Source organism: Symphodus melops, assembly GCF_947650265.1.
Source record: "Symphodus melops genome assembly, chromosome: 16".
In the NCBI taxonomy this organism is placed as follows: domain Eukaryota; kingdom Metazoa; phylum Chordata; class Actinopteri; order Labriformes; family Labridae; genus Symphodus; species Symphodus melops.
In genome coordinates, this window is record NC_136706.1 from 4,933,270 (window position 1) to 4,953,718 (window position 20,449).

At 40.2% G+C, this 20,449-nt stretch overlaps 1 protein-coding gene across 3 annotated transcripts in view; it reads right to left on the reverse strand.

Moving 5' to 3' along the window:
• The window catches only part of arhgap24 (Rho GTPase activating protein 24), a 65,190-nt gene that overhangs the window by 18,666 nt on the left and 26,075 nt on the right, over window positions 1-20,449 (reverse strand). The window contains exon 3 of one of the 3 annotated variants that reach the window (XM_079364667.1): window positions 19,962-20,049. In XM_079364667.1, the coding sequence (XP_079220793.1) occupies window positions 19,962-20,049 (88 nt within the window). Of the gene's footprint in view, window positions 1-814; window positions 1,051-8,159; window positions 8,480-19,961; window positions 20,050-20,449 lie in introns of those variants that run through there. The other 2 variants (XM_079364669.1, XM_079364668.1) reach the window with 2 other exon arrangements.

A 20,449-nucleotide genomic window follows, 5' to 3' on the forward strand; every position in this document is an offset into this window, starting at 1 on the left:
TTACTACAGGAAAAGCATACAACTAAACCTTAAATAAAAAGTTGTGTCTCTGCTCTTAAAGTGCTCCGAGAAACCTTGATGCAAAAAAAAAAAAAAAGTTTTAGAATAAAAGTTACATTCAGGTAGAAATCTCTTAGAAGGGAGTGGATTTATAAGACTAAAAAATGACCTAAAAAATATTGTGCAAGCTCAAAAGTGAAATACATTGTGTGAGATGTGTTGAGAAATTGTTAAGTTCTTCCAGATTCTGATTGTGCTTCCTGCCAAGTGAAGGAAACAGCTGCTGCTGGCTCAGAAAACAATGCAGACACTGTAACTACCTTGTTAAGCTTTAAATGACAAAAATATGTATCATAACTCTCAGAGTGTCTGTGTATGCTTGTGTACAGAGAGAGATTAAATGAACACATTGGGGTCCTTTGTATCTTATCTAAAGAGGTGTTCCTGTTTGCATGCAAGCAGGGGCAAGTTGAGATTGAATATTGCGTCTAATGATAGTCTACACATCATCATAAATACCTCCAACAGAAGAGGAAGTCACTCTCACAGCAACAAGACACAACACAATAATGTTTTATCATTCATAACTCGTAACAAAAACTCTTCAAATACATATGATAGCACGCTTATTTACAGTCTTTCATTCATGAGTAATATCGCTTCCAGATGACCTAATCCCTCTGAAAGGTGCAGCTGTTACAACAAAGAAGTTAGTAAAGACATCACAGCCTAGAGTGAATGTCCTCCTTTGCATTCAGTAGAGAGTAAAGTTTTATAAAGGCTCAACATTTTCCAACCCAAGAAAACTTTTTACCTTGATTTGAGGATGGGAAATCAGAAAATCCATACTGAGGTAAACTATGAATCCCCTGATGAACCATCTCCATGTCTCCTCCACACTCCAGAAAAGAAGCACCCAAAGTGGGTTACAGAGTCCCGGCCGCCTGGGTTAACTTGAGGACGGGAGTTCCTGACTGAGGAGCTGCTCTGCTAGATTTTTTGGCCGGGCTCAGAGTGAGTGAGCACAGCTGAGAGGGTGTGAAAGAGAAAGGGAAGGAGGGGAGGGAGGTGAGGTTTTAAGAGGGGGGTTGGGGAGTACACACACACACACACACACACACACACACACACACACACAAACACACACACACACACACACACACACACACACACACACACTCTCTGGAGCACTGTAATGGGAACAATGGGCAAACCTCTGTGAAGGCTTGGGTTTAGAAAGGCCACTGATCCGACACAGGGCATGACCCCATAGGCAAACATGGGTGTCCCATTCACACTGCAGTGCTATTCGACATTAAACCACACACTGTTTACAGCTTAGTGATGTAATAGTATTGATTATTGCCAAGTGAATCAAACAGGTGGTATCATGGTCAATACACATATACAGCCTTATTCTCCCGAGTAGGATATTATTGAAATAGAATCAGAATTGAGTTTGACTGGTACATTTACACATTAAGACAAATTCCTTTTATGTGTAAAAAATACATTTATAGAAAATCAATTGAGGGATTGCTTAAGTGTTGAAAGCCTTTTTGTTATACTACATGTAATGTAACTCCAAAGGGTTTTGAGATCTGGTAGTTTGCGCGAAGTGATGTCAATGAAGGCACGAACAGCTGCATTAAAGTTCTACAAGTTTAATAATCAAAGAAGAGTTTGTGTGGAGTTAAGAAGATAGTTTACCTGAACTGTGGAAGAAGGCCTGCACAATATTTAACAAAAATCGACTTTCGATAGCATTATTTAATGTTGTGATAATGACAACAAATAAAAATGTTTATTCGCTATAACTCAGTTTCTCACATATCAGTTTTTCCTTATGTTTTACACAGTATTAAGTTTACAAGATGTCCACCCTGAATCTAAAATGAACCAAAAAATATTTTGTTTTCCAACTAGCACCAGCTTATAGTTTGATCTTGGATTGTGCAGCTCTGCCATGAACATGAGTAAAGCTGCACAGAGTCTTTATGTATTGTACTAGCTCGTCTCTCTGCAGCTACATCTTCCCATGTATCTATAATGGGTGTCCTGTTTCACCTCAACCCCCAGCCAGGTATCGATGGCTAATTCTCTTCCTGGTGTCACGGTGGTCCTTGCCTGTCAATCGACATAATCTGAAGGTAGACACCAAAACATTAGCCTCCACTTGATTCCCTGAAGACGTCGTCTGGTGGAGAACACAGACTCCATAGAGTTACGACGGCTATCCATTACCATCTGATTCTGAATGAGAAACAAAGCGAATAGAAGACAGGATGTCAATGAGGGGCAAGGGTTGTTTGGCTCTACTGTCCATATCTGCAGGCGCCCATTGGGAAGAAGGTAATCACAGCAGCCAAAAAAAAATTCAACCCTGTATACCTGTGGCTGAAAGGAAAATATGATACCTTAACTTGAGGCTACAATATCAGCAGTCACGTGAAGAGTTATTCAAATGTTTACGTTTAAACCAGGGCCCGACCGATTTATTTTGGGAAGAAAAAAAAATCTGTTTCCTATATATTGACCAATATCGTTCTTGGATCTATTCTTCTATTCTCAAACTCTAAAAAGCAGGATATTCAGTGCTACATATTCACTCTGTGGATGTCTCGGGTCTAAAGCAGCCGTTCAGGAGCATGAATGAGCTGAGTTTGAATGAGTTATCATGAGGACAGTCGATGGGTCAGTCCGTTCAGGGAGGTCACTGGGCTGTCAAAAAGCCAAGCGTCTGTGTTCTGATTTTATGCCAACTAAATAAAGACTTGTGTCTGTGTGTCCTGCCAAGGCTGCTGTAAATATACCATTATGTAAGGGGAATCAATTTCAACTTAAGGAACAGGAAACACAGCTCAGACTAGACGTACAGGCCAGAGCTTGTGTTGGGACACAAGTTGACAAGTTAATCACAAAAATTAAAGTCTGCTGGTATATTATTCAGCTATGTAGCTCTACTTGTATTTATTAGTCTATTTCTGTTACAGACAGCACTTTCTAACAATGCTTTCTCTAACTCCACCACACATGTGCTGCATCTTAAGATAGTTTCAAGTTGACCAAGATTGGTGCCCAAACTAAACTGAAATGGAAACTAGCAGCAGCCTCCAGGGCTAAAACCTACAAAAATAGAGTCTCTAACTTTTGAAAATGGCCATAAGTGGTGACAATGATTGGAGGTTTGAAGCAAATCTACAAATGTAAAAAAATAAATAAAAAAAAACAGCAACAGGAAACAAAACAAAACAGAAATATCATTTATATTTGGTTTTAAAACATTTAAATCCAAATCTGAGGTTTGTAAATAAAAATCACAAATGACACTTAAGGGAGCTCTACCACAAACAATCTGCTCAGCCTATCCATTTCTGAGCTGACCTTAAGAATAGCGTGAAAGTAATTCTAGACGAACTACAAACATTTTCAAACTATGCGTGACATGACTCTGAGGTTTGTTAAAATGCCAAAAACCACAGGAGTGAGCCATTGAGACCACTAACGGCTTCACTGACGACTGGCTCAGGGATTACTATGCCATCAAGACGGTAGGAGTGCCGAGTTTCGTCGCTTAAACACTTGAATGCCACGGAGGAGGGCTGAAACATGACATCACTGTTACAGACTGAGTGATATTTCAGAGGCCATAGATATAAGATACAATCTGGCTTTAACCAGAAACTGTGTTACGTAATGTGATGCAATTTTAGCCTCGCTATATTGTCAGGAAATTCGTGTTTCAAGTGCAGCTTCTTTCAACACGCTCACACATTCTGTTTGACAGAAGTGTTTGTATTCTCATCTCTGAAGTGTTTGTGTCTGGTTTCAAATATGCATCTAATGTTGTGTGTCTGTCTGAAAGATGCAGTTTGGTAAACATATCACACCAATTGGACAAGTGTATATCCTGCACTCTGTATATATGTTTTATGCTGTGCATGTCTGGACTTCATACTTGGTGTGAAGTCTTCAACTTGATATAAATGATCTCCCATGGTGTTGATCCAATATCTAGACTGATTAAGATAATGCATGTTGTGTTAGGCATCACATAGACGCGTACACAGACACTCAGATAAGGATGCTAAAATGCTGTAAATTAAGATAGCATAGCTAACTGTGTTAAAGAGTTGATAAAACATCAGTACCTTTGGTTTGGAAGACTGATTCTAGTAGGAGGGTCTCATAGTCCCCTTATCCAAAGCCCAGAAGAATACAAGGAGTGGACTTGACAAAGTGCCTGCTGCACACTCACTAATACCTTTTAATATCACCTTTCAGCACTGATGAGGGCCCCGGGGCAGACGCACACCTGCACTCCCCAAAGCCAGAATTGGTAGGTTGAGTAAGGCTGGCCTTTGGTGAGAAGCCCTTTGAACTCTCAGACAGAGTTAAAGAAACCTGACTTCTGCTTTACTGTGTGACTACTAGAGGCAGAACAACTTATTTATGCTGTCTCTCTCCATGAGAAGCAAAGACAACCCAGCCTGGGAACCAGACAAAACTGTGAGTGTGGGTTTTATTTGGTCTGGCAGATGTGTCGGGTCAACCTCCGGTTCAGACAACCATGGGACTTATTTAAGGTGGGACCTCTTATGTGATATGGTGTTAAAACACAGAGCAGAATCATGAGCTCATTTTTGATACTACTAAGGTGGCTGCTGTTGTTGGAACTTTACAATTCTGCTAATGCTTTTGTATCATTCAAGTAGAAGATAAAACTTGATTATCCAGAGTAGATAATATATGTGTTTTATTTCAGATAAGTCACATATGGAAAAAAACTTTACCACCAATGAGTAGAGCGTAATGGTAGCATGGCTGTAGCCATTAACCAGAGCCCCATATAGTGATGGCTGCTGTAACAGAGTCTAGACTTAGCATTTGACTAGCATTGCGGGCTTGAACAGAAACAACAATAAGTTTAACAAACTAGTAATTCTGTTGCAGAATAGGGAGGGTGCTGACTTTAATGATTCATTTGGTTATTCATGCATCCTTGGTTGTGAACACTGTGAGGTCACAATTTGTTTTTGGACTACTGACTAAGTCATTCATTTGGCATTTATACTAGTTTCCATCTGGGTTTTGTAGAAGCAGTACTGACCATATTTGGATAACAAGGTGGTCACATACTGCTATCCTTTTAAACGACAGTGGTTTACATGTTGTTTACTACAACTCAAAGACAGAGGTTGGACACTAATTTGGTTATAGGTCTGGTATACCAAATTAAAGAAAGTTTGCAATAAAGGAGAACAAAATGAAAACCAAATGGCTTGAATCTAGATTTAGGTGTGTTTTGTTGGTGACAATGTTTGACCAGAAAGATGAAAGCTAGCTTTCAAGAAAAAAAAAAACTCTTACAAGATTTTGATTCCTCTGAGGTCCTTTCATGATAAACTGAATCCAGTCTGGTTATGTGTCGTAGAAGCATTAATCAGCTTTTTCATTTGCTAGATTGCTTATGGAGATTGAAGGACCTGTCAGAGGTGAACATTGTTGTGATAAAAAAGTAAAGATAAATCTGACTTCCATCAATCATTACCATGCATTATGTGTTACCGTTTCATATTTCTTCCCATCGACAGATGAGGGGGATCGTGGATCATGGGTTACTTCATTTTCCCTTTGTGTTGCTGCACACATCTACGCGGAGGTCACAAATCTCCAGCTGACTGGTTGTCCAAGACTTTGTAAATGCAATGAGCAGAGATAGTCAGCTTTGGCAGGATAAGCGTGTTTTCATTTTGGCCATCGCAGCAGTCTTGTCTGTGATGCAGCTCCACATCCGTGTTGTTTTTTCTGACAAAGCTGGCCAAAGCACTGGCGAACAGAGAGGGCTGCAGTGAAGGGGTGGGGGCCGGTGGAGGGCTGCTATGCAGGCTCGGTCAAAGAAAAAAAAGATTGGTGATGATCGAAGTGCAGAGATAGAGGAATGCTGACGACGAGGTTGGCTCTCGATGTGTTTCCAGGTTGGACTGTTGCTGATGTTGTCTGTTCAGTTGTCAAGGTTCAAACTTTCCTGAGGTTCAAATCAAAACTTGATTTTGTTTAAAATCATGAATGTCAAACAATGCTAATAACAATACAACATAGACTTCAATTAATCTTTCAACTCTAAGAACATAGACAGCCCCAGACAGTTAGCTGTTTTATAATTCTATAAGCTATTATTAGCTTAAATTATGAAACAGTAATTGGAGAGTTGTGTAACTGTTTGAAGTGGTAAAAAGTCGATTCATGTAAAAATCGAGATTCTTCTCTACTAATGTTTAAAATCAATTTTAAAAAAAGTATTTTTTGATGCCGTTTTTTTTTTTCTTCAAATACAGCAAAGATCCTTTTAGGCTGAGACAGCAGAAGTTATGCTTTAAAAATGACTTTTACTGAGTGCTAAGAGGAATCACTCATGATTGCTACACAGGATAATACTCATGTCAAAACATCTCAGATGCATAAAACAGCTCTCCTCTTCCATCTCTTCTCACTCAATCTCTTCTCTTCTCAAAAGGAATGAATGAAATCTAATTTCTGCCAGGTCTTAGATATACAGTAATTCTCCTGGCAGATTTCCCTCTCATCTGTTGCCTCAGGTTTTTTCATGAGAACAGTTTTTACCAGGATGGATTTACAGGCAGGCTGGGAGCTGTGAATTCACGAGTGTGGTAGCCTGTTATCTGCCTCAAGCAGGAAAGAAAAGTGACGTTTTTTGGGTTTTTTTTGCTTAGTTTGATTTTTAAGCCCTCTGGCAATCTTTTATTGGCATACAAGATATAACGTCTTATACGATTCAATCCTTCTTCACATCGCTTCAATTTATTGGATTGAAGTGAGTGAAAAGGGAAAAAAAGTTTTTCAGTTTTGCTCATTTTAAAATGAAACTTTGCTAGGTTAAAATATACAATATGAATGTAATGTTTTATTGATGCATGTGTCAAAAACAATAATGAGGCAGAATTATATTAAAAGCTGCTCACATTTCATCACAATTTGGTCTGACAAAAAATCTAATTCAACTCCTCAAGGAATATTTGAATCTCCTGATTTTAAACATTAAAGGTCATTTACAGGACTTTGGAAGTACTGCTAATACTATATTTGTGGAAAGTAAGTGCAGCCTTTTGAGGCTCGAGGGGGAGCTGTGAGAAATCTGATCATCAGTCACCCAAGACAGTGTCTGCTGGAGCAGAAGACTAAAAGTTTGATAATGGAAAAGAGAGGTTGTGGAATTCAAAGAGAATATACTGGCCCAACCTCTGCGGCGCCGCTCTTCTTTTTTTTTTTTTGAAGCTACAAGGACAACTTGAATCACGGACCAAACCACCAAGTTAAAGGTGGTGCTGTGCAAGCGTCAGATTTTCAAAAGACTAAAGAAAGGATAGATATGATAATATGAAAACAGTTTGCTGCCTCATTATCATATTGTTGCTAAAATGATCCCAGTAACTTTTAAGGCTCTGAACTTTTGCACTTTCTAATGTCTAATGCCATTTTTGATGAACTGACGGAGTTGAGATGAGATCTGATTTTGGGGGGTTTTAACAAATCCCATCAGAGTACAGACTAACTATAATAAATGTGACTGCTGTGTGTAGGAATTACAGTATTTCTGCATGAAGCAGTACCTTCATCAAGCTCCCAGATATTGATGCTCAGTCACATCCTGTCAATACAGCGCCTCAAAGAAAAAGACATTACGGTATATGGAGTGAAATACTACGCCAGGAAAATGAACTTCATCAGTTATAGAGTATGTTTTTACATGTCGGCGGAGTGGAAAAATGCAAACGAAGCTGCAGTGGTGTCACAACAACAGCAGGAAAATCAGGAATGTAAACACTAAACTTCACAAAGTTCTTCTGAAATCACAGCTTCAGGAAATCTATGAGCTGTCCCCCCAATCTGACAGGATGAATGAACGCTCAATTTGTCCACGAGAAAGGAGAGCTGTCTGAAACTCATTCGCAAGCCGGTTTGTGTCTTAACTTTAAGGCAGGCAAAGCTGTCTGAGAAATCCTTCCGCCCATTCCTGCAGCCGTAACTGAAACTAAAGACAGTGCAAAGTCTAATAATATCACTGCTACCGTAATGCAACGGTCCAAACCACACGCAAGCATGTTAGCGTTCCTTCCTGTTATGTAAAAGAGACAGACCTGGGTTGGAGTTAAGATCCATGGGGCGTAGAGGAAGACGTGCCCCCTTCTCAGTTGGTGGTCCAGGGAGGAAAAGCCACGCTGTCGCTGCTGACCGCTGGCCCCCCGGTGCCACCTCTTCATCTGTTGTCTTTCTGATCCACAGACAGATTTACCTCCTGCTGTTTCTGCTAAAACATTCTCCACTTCCCTCGCTACAGTCTTTACTTCTCTCCCCGTCCTTCTTGCTTTCCTCCTCCTCCTCATATAACTCACTTGTCTAAAACTTCTTTTTTTTTTTTTTTTGTGAAGTCAAAAGCAGGTCACTGTGACACACCAATCAGCAGCAGTTTGGCGAGGTTGTGCTGAGGCTAGCCTGTCTGCCTCTCAGGAAGCCTTCCCTGTGCATTCACTTCTATCAAAGCAGCTGGAAGAGCAGAGGGAGCCTTTTTGTAAGACGTACACACCAAAATGTGGCAGAGAATGAAACCGAGGGAGACAGCAAGCCAAAGGCAAGATGGTGTGTCTGCTTGTCTCTGAAGGAAGTGAGAGGGGGTGGGGGGTTGGAGGGTTGGGGGGGGGGGGGGAGTGTATCGTAAATCATGCAGCCCTCCCTAAAGTGGGGACCTGTAAATCTGGCGAACGAAGAGTGGGCACTCGGCCAAATGACTCATCCACAGCGCTCTATAAATACAGCCGTGCGGGGTCGGCGAGGCTGTTGCTACTGGTGGCCAAGAAGCCAGAGACACAGGAGTTTCTCCCTCATTAAGGAACGGCCTTAGTAGACTACTTATCTCACTTCAGTCACAGTTAGACTTATAGGCATAGCATACAACACTATCTTCTGTTTGACGGCAGAATGTTACAGTGTCAGTGGGATGAGATGCACGGATTGTTAAAAGCTGTTCTCTGAAGTTAGGAATAAAGCTCAGCTGATTGTCTCAGTTGTGGTTTGTATTGACGCCTTGGATGGAATATTTGCTGATGCCTGATACAACATTGTAGGCAGTATGGGATGCGCATACTGGCACTAGGATTGGCAGATTGCAGAGTATCGATACTGGTATTGGTATGAGACAACTCTAATCTGCAGAATGTCCCTTTAACCCTGTAGGCCGATGAAGTTGAAGGCCGACACTACCTGCTGGTTTTTCACTCCGAAGAGAAAATCCGGACATCTAAATATTTATTCAGACTCAAATCAGTTTACATACCACTGGTCTGAAGATTCAAGTCAAGTGTCCCCTGAAGACAAACATACTGTAAAGGCTTGCAGAAACTCCCCTGGAGTCCAAAATGTGCCCTCCCTGAGACCCAGCCAACCTGATACATGTGGGAACAAGTGTTGTGGACGGGGGTTCGAGCTATGTGACATGTCAAATACCTATCTTCTCAATAAGGCAGATATGTAAGCGCCCGAGTTTCCTGCCCTGTCCCTTTCGCTGGTCTGTTTGTGTTTATGCTCCAGAGGATCTGAATGCTGCAGACTCTCTCACATGCAGACATAAGAAGGGAAGAAGAAGGCCTGGTTTGTTTTTTTTATCAAACTACGTCGACCACATATTATACAGTTTATTGGTTCGATGTGCTAATTTCCTTAGTCGACTACCTTTGGGAATCAGCAGTTTAAATATAGACATATAAAACCTCATAATACAACAGTGTGTCTGGTTGAGATTATAAAAACGTCTGCTACATGGTCATGGTTGGTTCATTGTGCCCCGTGTCCTATTTGTTGTCCTTTACAGCTCACATATAAAACCATTAACCACCACAAGCTGCTATTTTATCATCTTTCTCTGATGTGACAGCTCTGTTTGCATTTAATGGAGGGTGCATCTCCTGTACCATATATAAAGTGTAGTGGGCAACATTGTATGTCCGCTTATCCACTCTATCGCTTCGTGTTGTTATGGCAGCTGCCATTTTCCATTTAGTGGTTGATAAATCATGGCTTCATGAAAAATGGTCTTCATCATCCAGTGTGCAGTAAGAGTCATTATATGAGCTCACACAGGGTTAGTTCCCATTACTAAGATAAGCTGCACGTAGTCAGAAAGAGATTACCTCCCATTCATAGAACCAAAGGTTAAATCCTAACCTCACGTTTTGCTTTTCATTCCTGTTTTGATTTTTTTCAGGGTCTTTTTTTCACTTGATTTACTTATCAGAGGAATCTTTAACAATTTTCAGAAGATTGAGAGGACTGTCTTTGTCCATTAAATATGCAGCTACAGCCGGCAGCCTGTTCGCCTCATTTAATAAAAATATGGGGAAAAGGCAACACGTTCTGCTTCCAAGCAACCGAGGCGCTCAACCTTATAGCTCATTAAAAAACACTTTCCTGTGTTTCAAATCAAGAACTTTTAATTTGACAAGAGAAATTTGGTACGAGACATGATACAGCTCTCGAGCTGGTGAGGAGGTTCACACAAACACTGAAAAATATCAAGTGTAACAGACAGCAAAGTGTAGGTCTGTTTCTTAATGAACGACTAGTAAGGAGTGGGTGACGTGAAAAACTACCTTTAGTCTGTAGTCAGTTATTTTCTGTTTAGCCCAGCCTGCTGTCGTGGCCACCTGCTGTTTTAGCTTGTTGCCGAGCAACTTGTGTCAACAAGACTCAAGAAAGTTGTGGCATCTGTTTTTCTCTCATTCAGAGTCCTTTTGGTCTTCTCTGTCAAAGATCTGACATCCACATCATCCACACATTGAAGATGCAAACTCCATATTTGATACCTCAGCTTTCTTCAAGATTGGGAACCACTGATTTAAACTCAGAGATACTGATCATCAGTCATCAGACTCAGCATTTTAGATACCACGCTAGCACTTATTTTGATCCAGACATTTATTTCTAGAACAGTAGACTTTCTCGTTCTCCAGTTGTTTGACTTTAATGAGCAGTCTGTAAAAATCCCACACAGAGGGAAGGCCTCCTTAACAGAGCGTGCGATGCCCCCTGTAACAAACCTGATCATTAGAAGAACAGCTTTCTGCTGCAGCTCTGACAGAACACACTCCCACAGCTCCTCCTGTAAGAAACCTCATCGGAAACTCGGTCAGTGACCTCATCCTATGTAACCAGCATTACTAAACCCCAAACATTTCAGTGATCTGTAAGAGGGTAAAACGATGTTGCCTCTGCTTTGCAAAACCTCCAGGAGTCTGTTACTTTTAAATCCCTTTGACAGTCAGCCTGAATTTCCTTTCCAACACCTTGTCACTGGCTTTCAGAGCAAAGAAGTTTGAGTTGTCTGTGATTTGTTTTTTCCTCGCACATAATCCCCCAAAATGGTCCACTTCCAAAATCTACTAATACAGAAAAATGAAGCCGCAGCTAAATTCTGTGACACTGAACATGAAGTGTTTACAATCTTGACACTTTAACATCATCCAGAACATCCAGCTCCTCCGCCTTAACTTTCACTTGAGTTTTCCAAAATTGTCAGTAACTATTGCCAGAGGCATCTTCTCAGACTTCAAAATGTTCCCGCTGTTTCTCCTGAATAAAGAATGTGTCTTCTGGGTTTTCTTTCTCAAACGGCTTCTTGCACCTTCCAACTATTTCCCCAGTCAATGTCAGTATTTCACTCCCTCTGCAAAGACATAATGAGCAAAGTCTTAAATCTACCTTCTGGGACACTACAGTAAGTGATTTTCCACAACCTGAGTGGGAGCTTGTAATCTTAAAATCATCCTCCTCTTGCCTCGATCATCCTCTCACAACCCCTGCTCCAACGATGTAATACCTGCAAATAACTACAGAGTAAAGAGTACGGACTCCTCCTGTTTTAAACAGACGTCTTTGCTGCTCTCAACCAGCAGGACTTTAAGCTACAACCCCTGTAAATATGAATGGACAAAACCTGAGTGACATCACTGTTCCTGCAGGGGGCTTTTGGAGTCCCATTGATGATGTCATGATGGTTTTATAGAGCGTCACTTCAGGCTGCAACTGTATGTTCTGGTCTAAGAAAGCCCACTGCCCCTGTGTAACAGTGCATGCTTGTGTTCATAAACTCAGATATAAAAGGGAGCAACAGTCTTAACAAATGATGGCAACAGGAGCCGCTAATCCTCCAGGAGGCCATATGTCACCGACAGCAAGTTATTGACTTAATAACCACACTCTTAAAACATATGTGTGCATAAGAATAATGAGAAAAGATAAAGAGGAGAGAGTTCAGTTTCTGACCTTTCACGAAGAAATGTCATGACAAAGGACACCGAGCTCATCCCACGGCTCAAAAAGCTGACATGCAGCCGTCAACGCGTTCATGTGCACAAAAAGAAAGTTATCATCAATGCTTTCTTTCCCCACTGCAATATCCATGATTTTAAATTTACTGCTCTTCCTCCTAATGTATGCCTGGATACTGTCACCTACCTGGATTTATGACGCAATAGAAGCCTTCTGGGCACTATGCATCCCACTGTTAATTAAATCAATATATCACAGCATACATTGTTGAAAGATAAAGCTGCTTGTATATCCTAAGTATCAGATTCATTCGATCAAACCTGTGTATGATAAATCACACATTCTCACTTTGGCTCTGAACAGGGGGGAGGTTGTGTTTGGTTAAAGAACTCGTTCTACAGTATGTCCTGAAGATTTTAAATTTGATCGTCGCCTGGGTGTTTCTTTCTTCCTGAACTTCTTGTGAAAAAAAGCGATTCAATATTTGCAACTTGTGTGTATTGCTTTTCTCTCTTTGTGTTTCCATCTGTGGATTGTCTTGGTACTTTTGAGTCCAAAGTGGCAACCACTGTGTTGAAAATGAAGTCAATGCAGTCGTGGAAAATAAGTGCACAAGTCCTTTAGTGGAATCACCATCAGGTCCCATATTCATTCCCATTTTAACAGAAACACATAAAAATATGTTTACAACCTGGTTCAATGACTTGATATCAATAGCTCATTTATTTTTTGTATACAGGGGAGATCTTTTATAACCCAACCATTTTATTTTATTGAGCTTTAGAGCTATTCATATATTTGCATAAATAAGAGCATGGTTGAGTAAACTGACAGGTGGATGAATTGCAGCTCTTTGCCTGGAGGCTTAAGGCCTTAAATCTGCTTCTTTGCCTGTTGCTCGACGGATTCAAAGAGATGAGAGCCTCTTCAGGCATCAACGGGTGACATCACTGACACTACGTCCATGCTTTATACAGTCCATGCTTTTGAACCATAATGCTGAAGTTTTGTTCGTGCATATACGGTCCAAACGAAAAGTTTTATCCTCCAAATAAATCTGTTTGGTTCTCTTTTTCTTAATTGCACCTTGAATCTTTTCCGTCCTATTTGAAAAGCCTTGCTGTCGAATACAAATAAACCCTTCTTTGATTGAACCTCCATCTTTTCAAAATGACAAAATGTAATCATGCCCACACACACTAAGCAAGGCGTCAACCAGCATGTTTGTACTTGGCACTCCTGTGCTTTCTGAAATGATGAATAAAAAGAAAGTTCTGAACGCTGTGAAATCTATTCGCTTCTGTCTGGAGTTTGTCCTGAAATAGATCCGCAAATGAAGCTGTGAGCCTGTTGTGGGATTTAAATAACCCACAGGCTTCCTAACACTCCATAAACACCATTATCATGTGTACAAAGTAGAGCCGCAGTTGACATGAGATTATAAAGAGCGGGTTGTAGTAGTTGAGGTCAGTTTCAGAAATAAACATAATTATAGTAACGGTAACGCTGCAGTCAGTGAACCTTTGTTTATACACACATATAGACTCTATACAGTTAATGCAGCAGAAGTTATCCGTGACTAATGAGCCAGTTTGAAAGCACCTCCATACATCCTGACACTGACATGTCAGCACCACACACCGTCTTAATAACTCCACTGGGGCTTCCTCTCCTCAAACACTGATACCTGGGGGAAGGTCTCTCAGTCGGCCATTTTTATGAACACCGACAAACAAGCGGAGGAATTGTTTAGGTTGTTGATGCCGCTCCCTGCTGGGTCTAGCTTTTTTTTTTTTTTATTACATTCATCCATCCATCATTCCTTCATCAACTTCTTAAACAGTCACCTATAAGTAACTCCAGCCTCCTCACCCTGATCAGTACAGAGGTCTGTTGTCTTTTGACTGTTTGTCTGTCACCACTCTCTAATGGGGATCCTTCATTACTGTTTAATAAGAAGACTTACTATAGGGAAGTAAAGCATCACATTCCCTAAACGGATCATATAATGAAGGCTTGCTTTCATTTTTCTCATCAAGCAGGAAAATAATTACAGGAGGATTACCTCGCTAATTTTCAAAAGAACCCCTCTGAACGTCTGAGCTTAATTTACCTCCACTCTGCCTCGCCTTCCTGCTGGTATTTACACTGTGATCACCATAAATCTTTATAAAACGTCCACCTCAGTGACATGTGACACTCATAAGTCAGTGCAGAGGTCACGGAGGTGGCTGCCTATGCCCACTCATCAGGTGTTCATGTGACCCAGACAGTCACAGGATGATGATGGAGGATTAATCATGGAGGCACTACATCAAACTACTTCGCGTGTGAAACTCATTCAACTAAGTTACTGATTTACTGATTTATGTTGATTGAAAAGCAATGATAGAAACAGACTGAAGAGAACTTCAATAAATCAAAAACATTTCACATTTGAAAGTTTATGTAACGTTGAACAACCAAGGCTATGCAAATACATGCCTTGCACATAAGGCTGATTCTGATACATTACTAGCTTTAGAAAATTCAGCTAAAAAGTGAATTAGCATTACAGCGCTAAATGCACTCTAAATCTATCAACTATTATTACTTGTTTTCCTCTAACAAAAAAACTAGAGCACATTTTAGTCAAATTAGGAATGCAAAAACAAATCCCCCTTAAATGACTCTGCACTCTTAGTCATAAATGCATCTGGTCATTAACTTTCAGCACAACAAGCACATTTAAACAACTCGCATCCATTTTTGACAATAAATGCAATTACAAAAAAAATTCTCATGGCTCCTTAAAATTCGGCATAATCTGTTGCAAATTACGAAGAAGAAACAGATAAACTCACACAGACTGGATCTGTCCTGCAGTGGCCTCAATGACCACACGATGGCACTGTCAGCTTTATTAAAAGTGGGACTCTGAAGCTGTTCTCAGTCCTGCACTACAGCACTATGTAAAACCACACTTAAAGTGAGGAACTGTAAGTATGATGCTGAACCAAACATGATCTTTGATACTGAAAGTAAAACTTTACTCTCCAGGTATGAGACTCTGTAAACAGCAGTCATCTCCTCGGGGCTCTCCACCTGGTCCTGGCAACATGATCCCAGGGTCTTCTCATGAATGAAGGGATGTTGGCCTCTGGGGATGAGTGCAGAAATATTCCCATAATTCAGCTGTGGACAGCTTGATGTGGTCTGACCAGCAACTCTAACCACTCTTACAAACAAACAAAAAGAGCAAAAAAGGAGAAGAAGGGAGGAAAAGACTGAGCCCGGGGCAAACGGAGAGAGGGAGAGTGACATACTGAACTCATACAGGAGCTGCAGCTCTGTGTTTATTAGAGCTCGGGGAAAGAGCAGCACACAGTTTCTCCATCACAAACACAGCGGGGAGGGTTTCCTGTGTCGTTTTAAAGGAATGGGATGATTAATCACAGTCGGACTACGGGGAGTGACATTTAGCTACAGGTATTTGTGCAACCAAGTCTGTGCCATTTTGTCTGAACTCATTATTCAGCCTTCGCGCTATCACAGTCTAAAAACCCAGATCGTCAAAGCCAGGATATAGCACACAGCTGTATTCACATCTCAGCTGACATTCTTGGGAGGATTCAACAACATCAGATAAAACTGCAAACTAATCCTAAGCGGCAGGATGTTCTGATATGTATTCCAGATAGATGGACCGAGAGAAATCCAGGTTTTATTCTGTCAGAGCTGCCTGCGTGTGAGATATGCTCTTAAGAAGCTACTTCTTCTGTGATCCCCGCAGGAAGCATCAGAACATAGAAAAGTTTGCAGGTAGATCCAAATATGTCTGTATAGAAAAACTGCTTGTGTCATAATTCTGAAGCGGAGCACAACATTTGCTCAGATAACATAAAAATAAACATTTATTGCCAGAATCTGATGTTTTGTCATATTTGCATATCGAGCTCAGGCCCATGTGTGCTCGCACATGTTGCAACGTGTCAGTGTGACGGAGGACAACACCATCAGAGCAGCAGAACAAAAGCCCCATTGTGTCTGTACCTGAGTGTCTCTGTCAGACAGTTAAAAATAAAGGAGAGGTTTCTAGTCTAAATATTGTTAGCCATGCCCATGTGGTGAATCTGCTTCAAAAAAAAGCCCCCCCCTCTCTCTCTTTCTGCATCAGTGACACCTTGTGCAGGGTTAGCACACAGATGTTGCTATAAGCAGTGAAAGAGGAAGACATGAAAGTTGAGAATTGCAAGAAAGAAGAACAGAAAAAGCATCAGAGCATACAAAGAAGTCACAAAGGATTTTCTGAACTATTTTGCAAATTTTACAAGTTTTTCTGTGCAAAAAGAAAGTTTTCATGAAAAAGCCAAAACAAATGTGGCTTAAAATGGTGAGAAGAACACACATTTGGCTTTTTAGGGAGAGCCTAAAAAGCTAAGAAACTCCTCACGAGTGGAAGCTAATCTTTAAAAGATGCAGATGCTCAGTATCACAAAGATAAGACCCTAAATGACCTCTTTAGAGGATTTCTGTGGGCCTGTGTGAATCGCTCCCTGTACAGATATCCTGATGTTGCTTGTGTTTAAACCTCATCGCCGCTCTCCCAAGACAACGAACATCTCTGTACAGTTCTGACCCCCCCCTCCATCACTTCCCGCCTGTCCGTCTGCCAGCGACTGTCCTTGTGTTGTGTTCAAACTGCAGGGCTCCATTTAGACCAACGGAATATATGTGTAGTGTTTTCCTTTCATTTGCTCTCTCTGCGTCTGTGAGACCTCTTTATTTGCTGTCTCATAACAAGAAATGTTCTTGTTTTCCATCATTTTGAGGGCGTAGTGTAGTGGAAGTTGCAGAATGAGGAAAACAGTTTGGTAGTATTAGTGGTACTTTAAAGAGCGATGAAACATTAAGTCTGTTGAGTCGTGATGTACTTAAAATTCCCATGAGGCCTTTGTTGTGAATATTTGGGCAGCGTCTGTTATAATCCTCATGTTTTGCTCTGTATGAGTAATGCAGCATCTGAGGAAAATCCACAACAAGCTCTTTTAAAGTTTTAAAGATTGAAGTCTACCCTGGGTATCGTGGCCAGTTGATTGTAATTTCACAAACCCCAGCAGTCATATGTATGAGTAATCAATGTGTACTGGATTTTTTCTTATTTATTCCAAGTGTAATAAATTATTGTGCTTAGCATTAAATCTAAGGTTTTGTCTGAATTCACACACTACTTCCCTTTTCCTAGAATTTATAGTGAACTGAAATATTGTGCAAAGGTTACCAACCTTAAGCTGTAAATGTATGACTTATATTTAATATTATATATATATATATATATATATATATATATATATATATATATATATATATATATATTTAGGAATATATAATATAAGTGTTATAAATGACTGAGCATATGACTTATCTCTACCTCAGCTACTGTTCAAGAATGAACCCTTACCACATGCATGTAACCTTGAAGTTGTTGCCAGTAAACAACAAATTTCCAGTAAACATTAAATTGCACAAATGTAACTGTGAAGGAGGTAAACATCTCGTTCTCAAGAATTTTAATGCAACCCACTTCGGGAAAAGGATGTCAATAATGAAAGAAAAATAACTCACAAACCAAACTTTTAGAAAAAAAAAAAGTTATTTCTAATGTTCACAATCAGCAGCTCCAGGGAACAGCACCTTGTTTTATGTGGATATTCTGTTTGCCTGTTATTTCAGATATAGAAAACTGAGTTACTGGATTTCATAGTGTTTTCCCCCTCAAAATGCAGTCTGGTCCAATGTGGAAAAAAATAAATCAAAACTATTTGTAGCTGTGAATGGAAAATACTACGTCTCACAGGGTCAACAGAAATTAAAAAATCTGTCACACACCACAACAAACTGGTATATGAAAATAGAATCAGGTATTACAGAGGGCACAACAAACACCATTGTACAGTCTACCTGGAGAGGGGAAGAAGTCATTCTGACAGGATCTTCATCAATGATGTCACTTATATTGTGGTGTTTGTTTTCTAACATCAGTGTTTATCTTTTTTAAAGTCTGAACACCTTATGTATACTTGTGTTCTATCATTGCATAGTCACCCAACATATACAAACATTGTGTTGTAATGTTGTTGATTGTTTCTCCTATAACGCAAGTTACAAAACCATCACCATGAAAACTCACAGTGCCTGAACAGATCTCTGTACGGGGACTGTTAATCCCAATCTGATGGGTCAACTATGTAAATCAGCAGGGTTCATAAGCATCCAAAAATAATACACTATTTATGGTCTTCCCAACAAACCTGTGACACACCTGGACTTTACATCTGCCAACTCTGGCCAACTGCGCGCATCACTCATTTCATTTTGGCTCAGCCGACTCAGCCTTTAATTGACCTTTACTGACAAATGTTTGGATGACCTTGGTCCATTATCTACCCCGTCACATCAGAGTTAGTGCTCAACAGGAGGGACCAATTATCACAAAAAATCTCACCCAACTTGGTTCCCTCTGACAGAAACTGTGTTTGGTAGACACAGGGGAAAAGACCAAGATCTATAAATATGCAATTTCATTCTGCACACTTCCTGTGTTTTCTCCACTGACTCTTGATGATGAACTTGTGTCAATGCACTCTGCTACCGTTTCTTCAACCAGCTGTCTTTATATCCCCAGAGAACATGTATGTTTTAAATATCTTCTCCATAGACTGACATTCCTGGCAACGCTCTGCCTGGGAAAATAACTCGCGATTCCTTTGTGTTGAATCTGTATTCCTCCTCGAGTCACTTTGTCATTGTATGTGTGAGGTCAGTGCTTTAAGTCAAGTTTGTGAAGTAAACTTCTGAAATCTGAAAAGTGATAACGTGAGTGTAATGGCTGCTGTGAGTTAGAGATAAAACTAAGTCCCTGTTATGTTCTGTATGCTTCATAGGGCTGTAGCTGAAGCTAGCATTAGCTTTACATATATTGAGGAGTAGCATTTAACGAATTGTCAAGAAAAACGGCTTCACAGCCCCTCTCAGGATGTCTCATCAACTTATATACTGCAACGTTTCAAGGCACAAAAAGATTAGTATCACTTCTTTATCTGTCAACTGAGTAACTATCGCCAACGGCAACTTTGCGTTGCTTAGCATTAAGACTATCAACAATGCTGTAACAAATACACAATGTATAGCTGAATTTATGCTAAACTAAGCTGTGCTAAGCACCTGTTGGTTTCGGCTTCATAGTAAGTGTGAAGATTCAACTCTAGCATCTTCTCATCTTACAGCTAACAGGAAAATTAATATAATTCCTATGAAAATATTTTTTTTCATAGTTCAATAAAAGTTTTACATCAGAAGGCGAGGTACAGTATATCTCAGAGACAGACATGGAGAAAGAGAAACTTCAGAGCTGAGATTTCCCTCTCAGCTCTTTTATCAATGACATTTGCTTTCCTTCCTCAGTGTAGGGCGCCTCCGCATTAACTGTATCAACTGCCAGCCAAGTTAGCTCTAATTTCCATCGGGTGCATTGACCTCAACCTTTATGGCAGAACTAAACGCTCTCATCTAATTTCCACAACATAAACAATCAAGTCTTTGGTACAGATCAAACTTATTAAAAAACGGTTTCATCCTACCTGGAATGACCTCAAAGAGGAATTTCCCACCGTCATCGCCACTGGTTGGATGCTCTGAGACTTTATTTCCAGGTAAGAAGATGGTTCCCTGTGGAAAAAAAAAAGGAACAGACGGTTCAGTGACCAAATCATTAACTCAGGATTTTACTGAAAACTTTATGACCAACCATCTTTCAGTCAGTAAATCTGGTCGGTTTCATTGGCGAGATTTAAGATTATGAATATTTAAAAAGATCAAAATGCTTTTCTTTTTTTACTTAAATATATATTCAGGACCCCTTTTTCATCCAACAAAAGATGAAAGGAAAACAGACTGCTCACAAAGGCAACTGTTTAATTTGACTGCTTTTGTTGGAAATACACCTGGAGTAAGATCAGAACAACCGTGACTGTTTGTTAAAATATGTGCTCCTCTGATCCTGTACGTTCACCTCTTCTTGACCTTTTCAGCTCATCTTTTCTGACACAGGATTATCAAAAATAAAAAA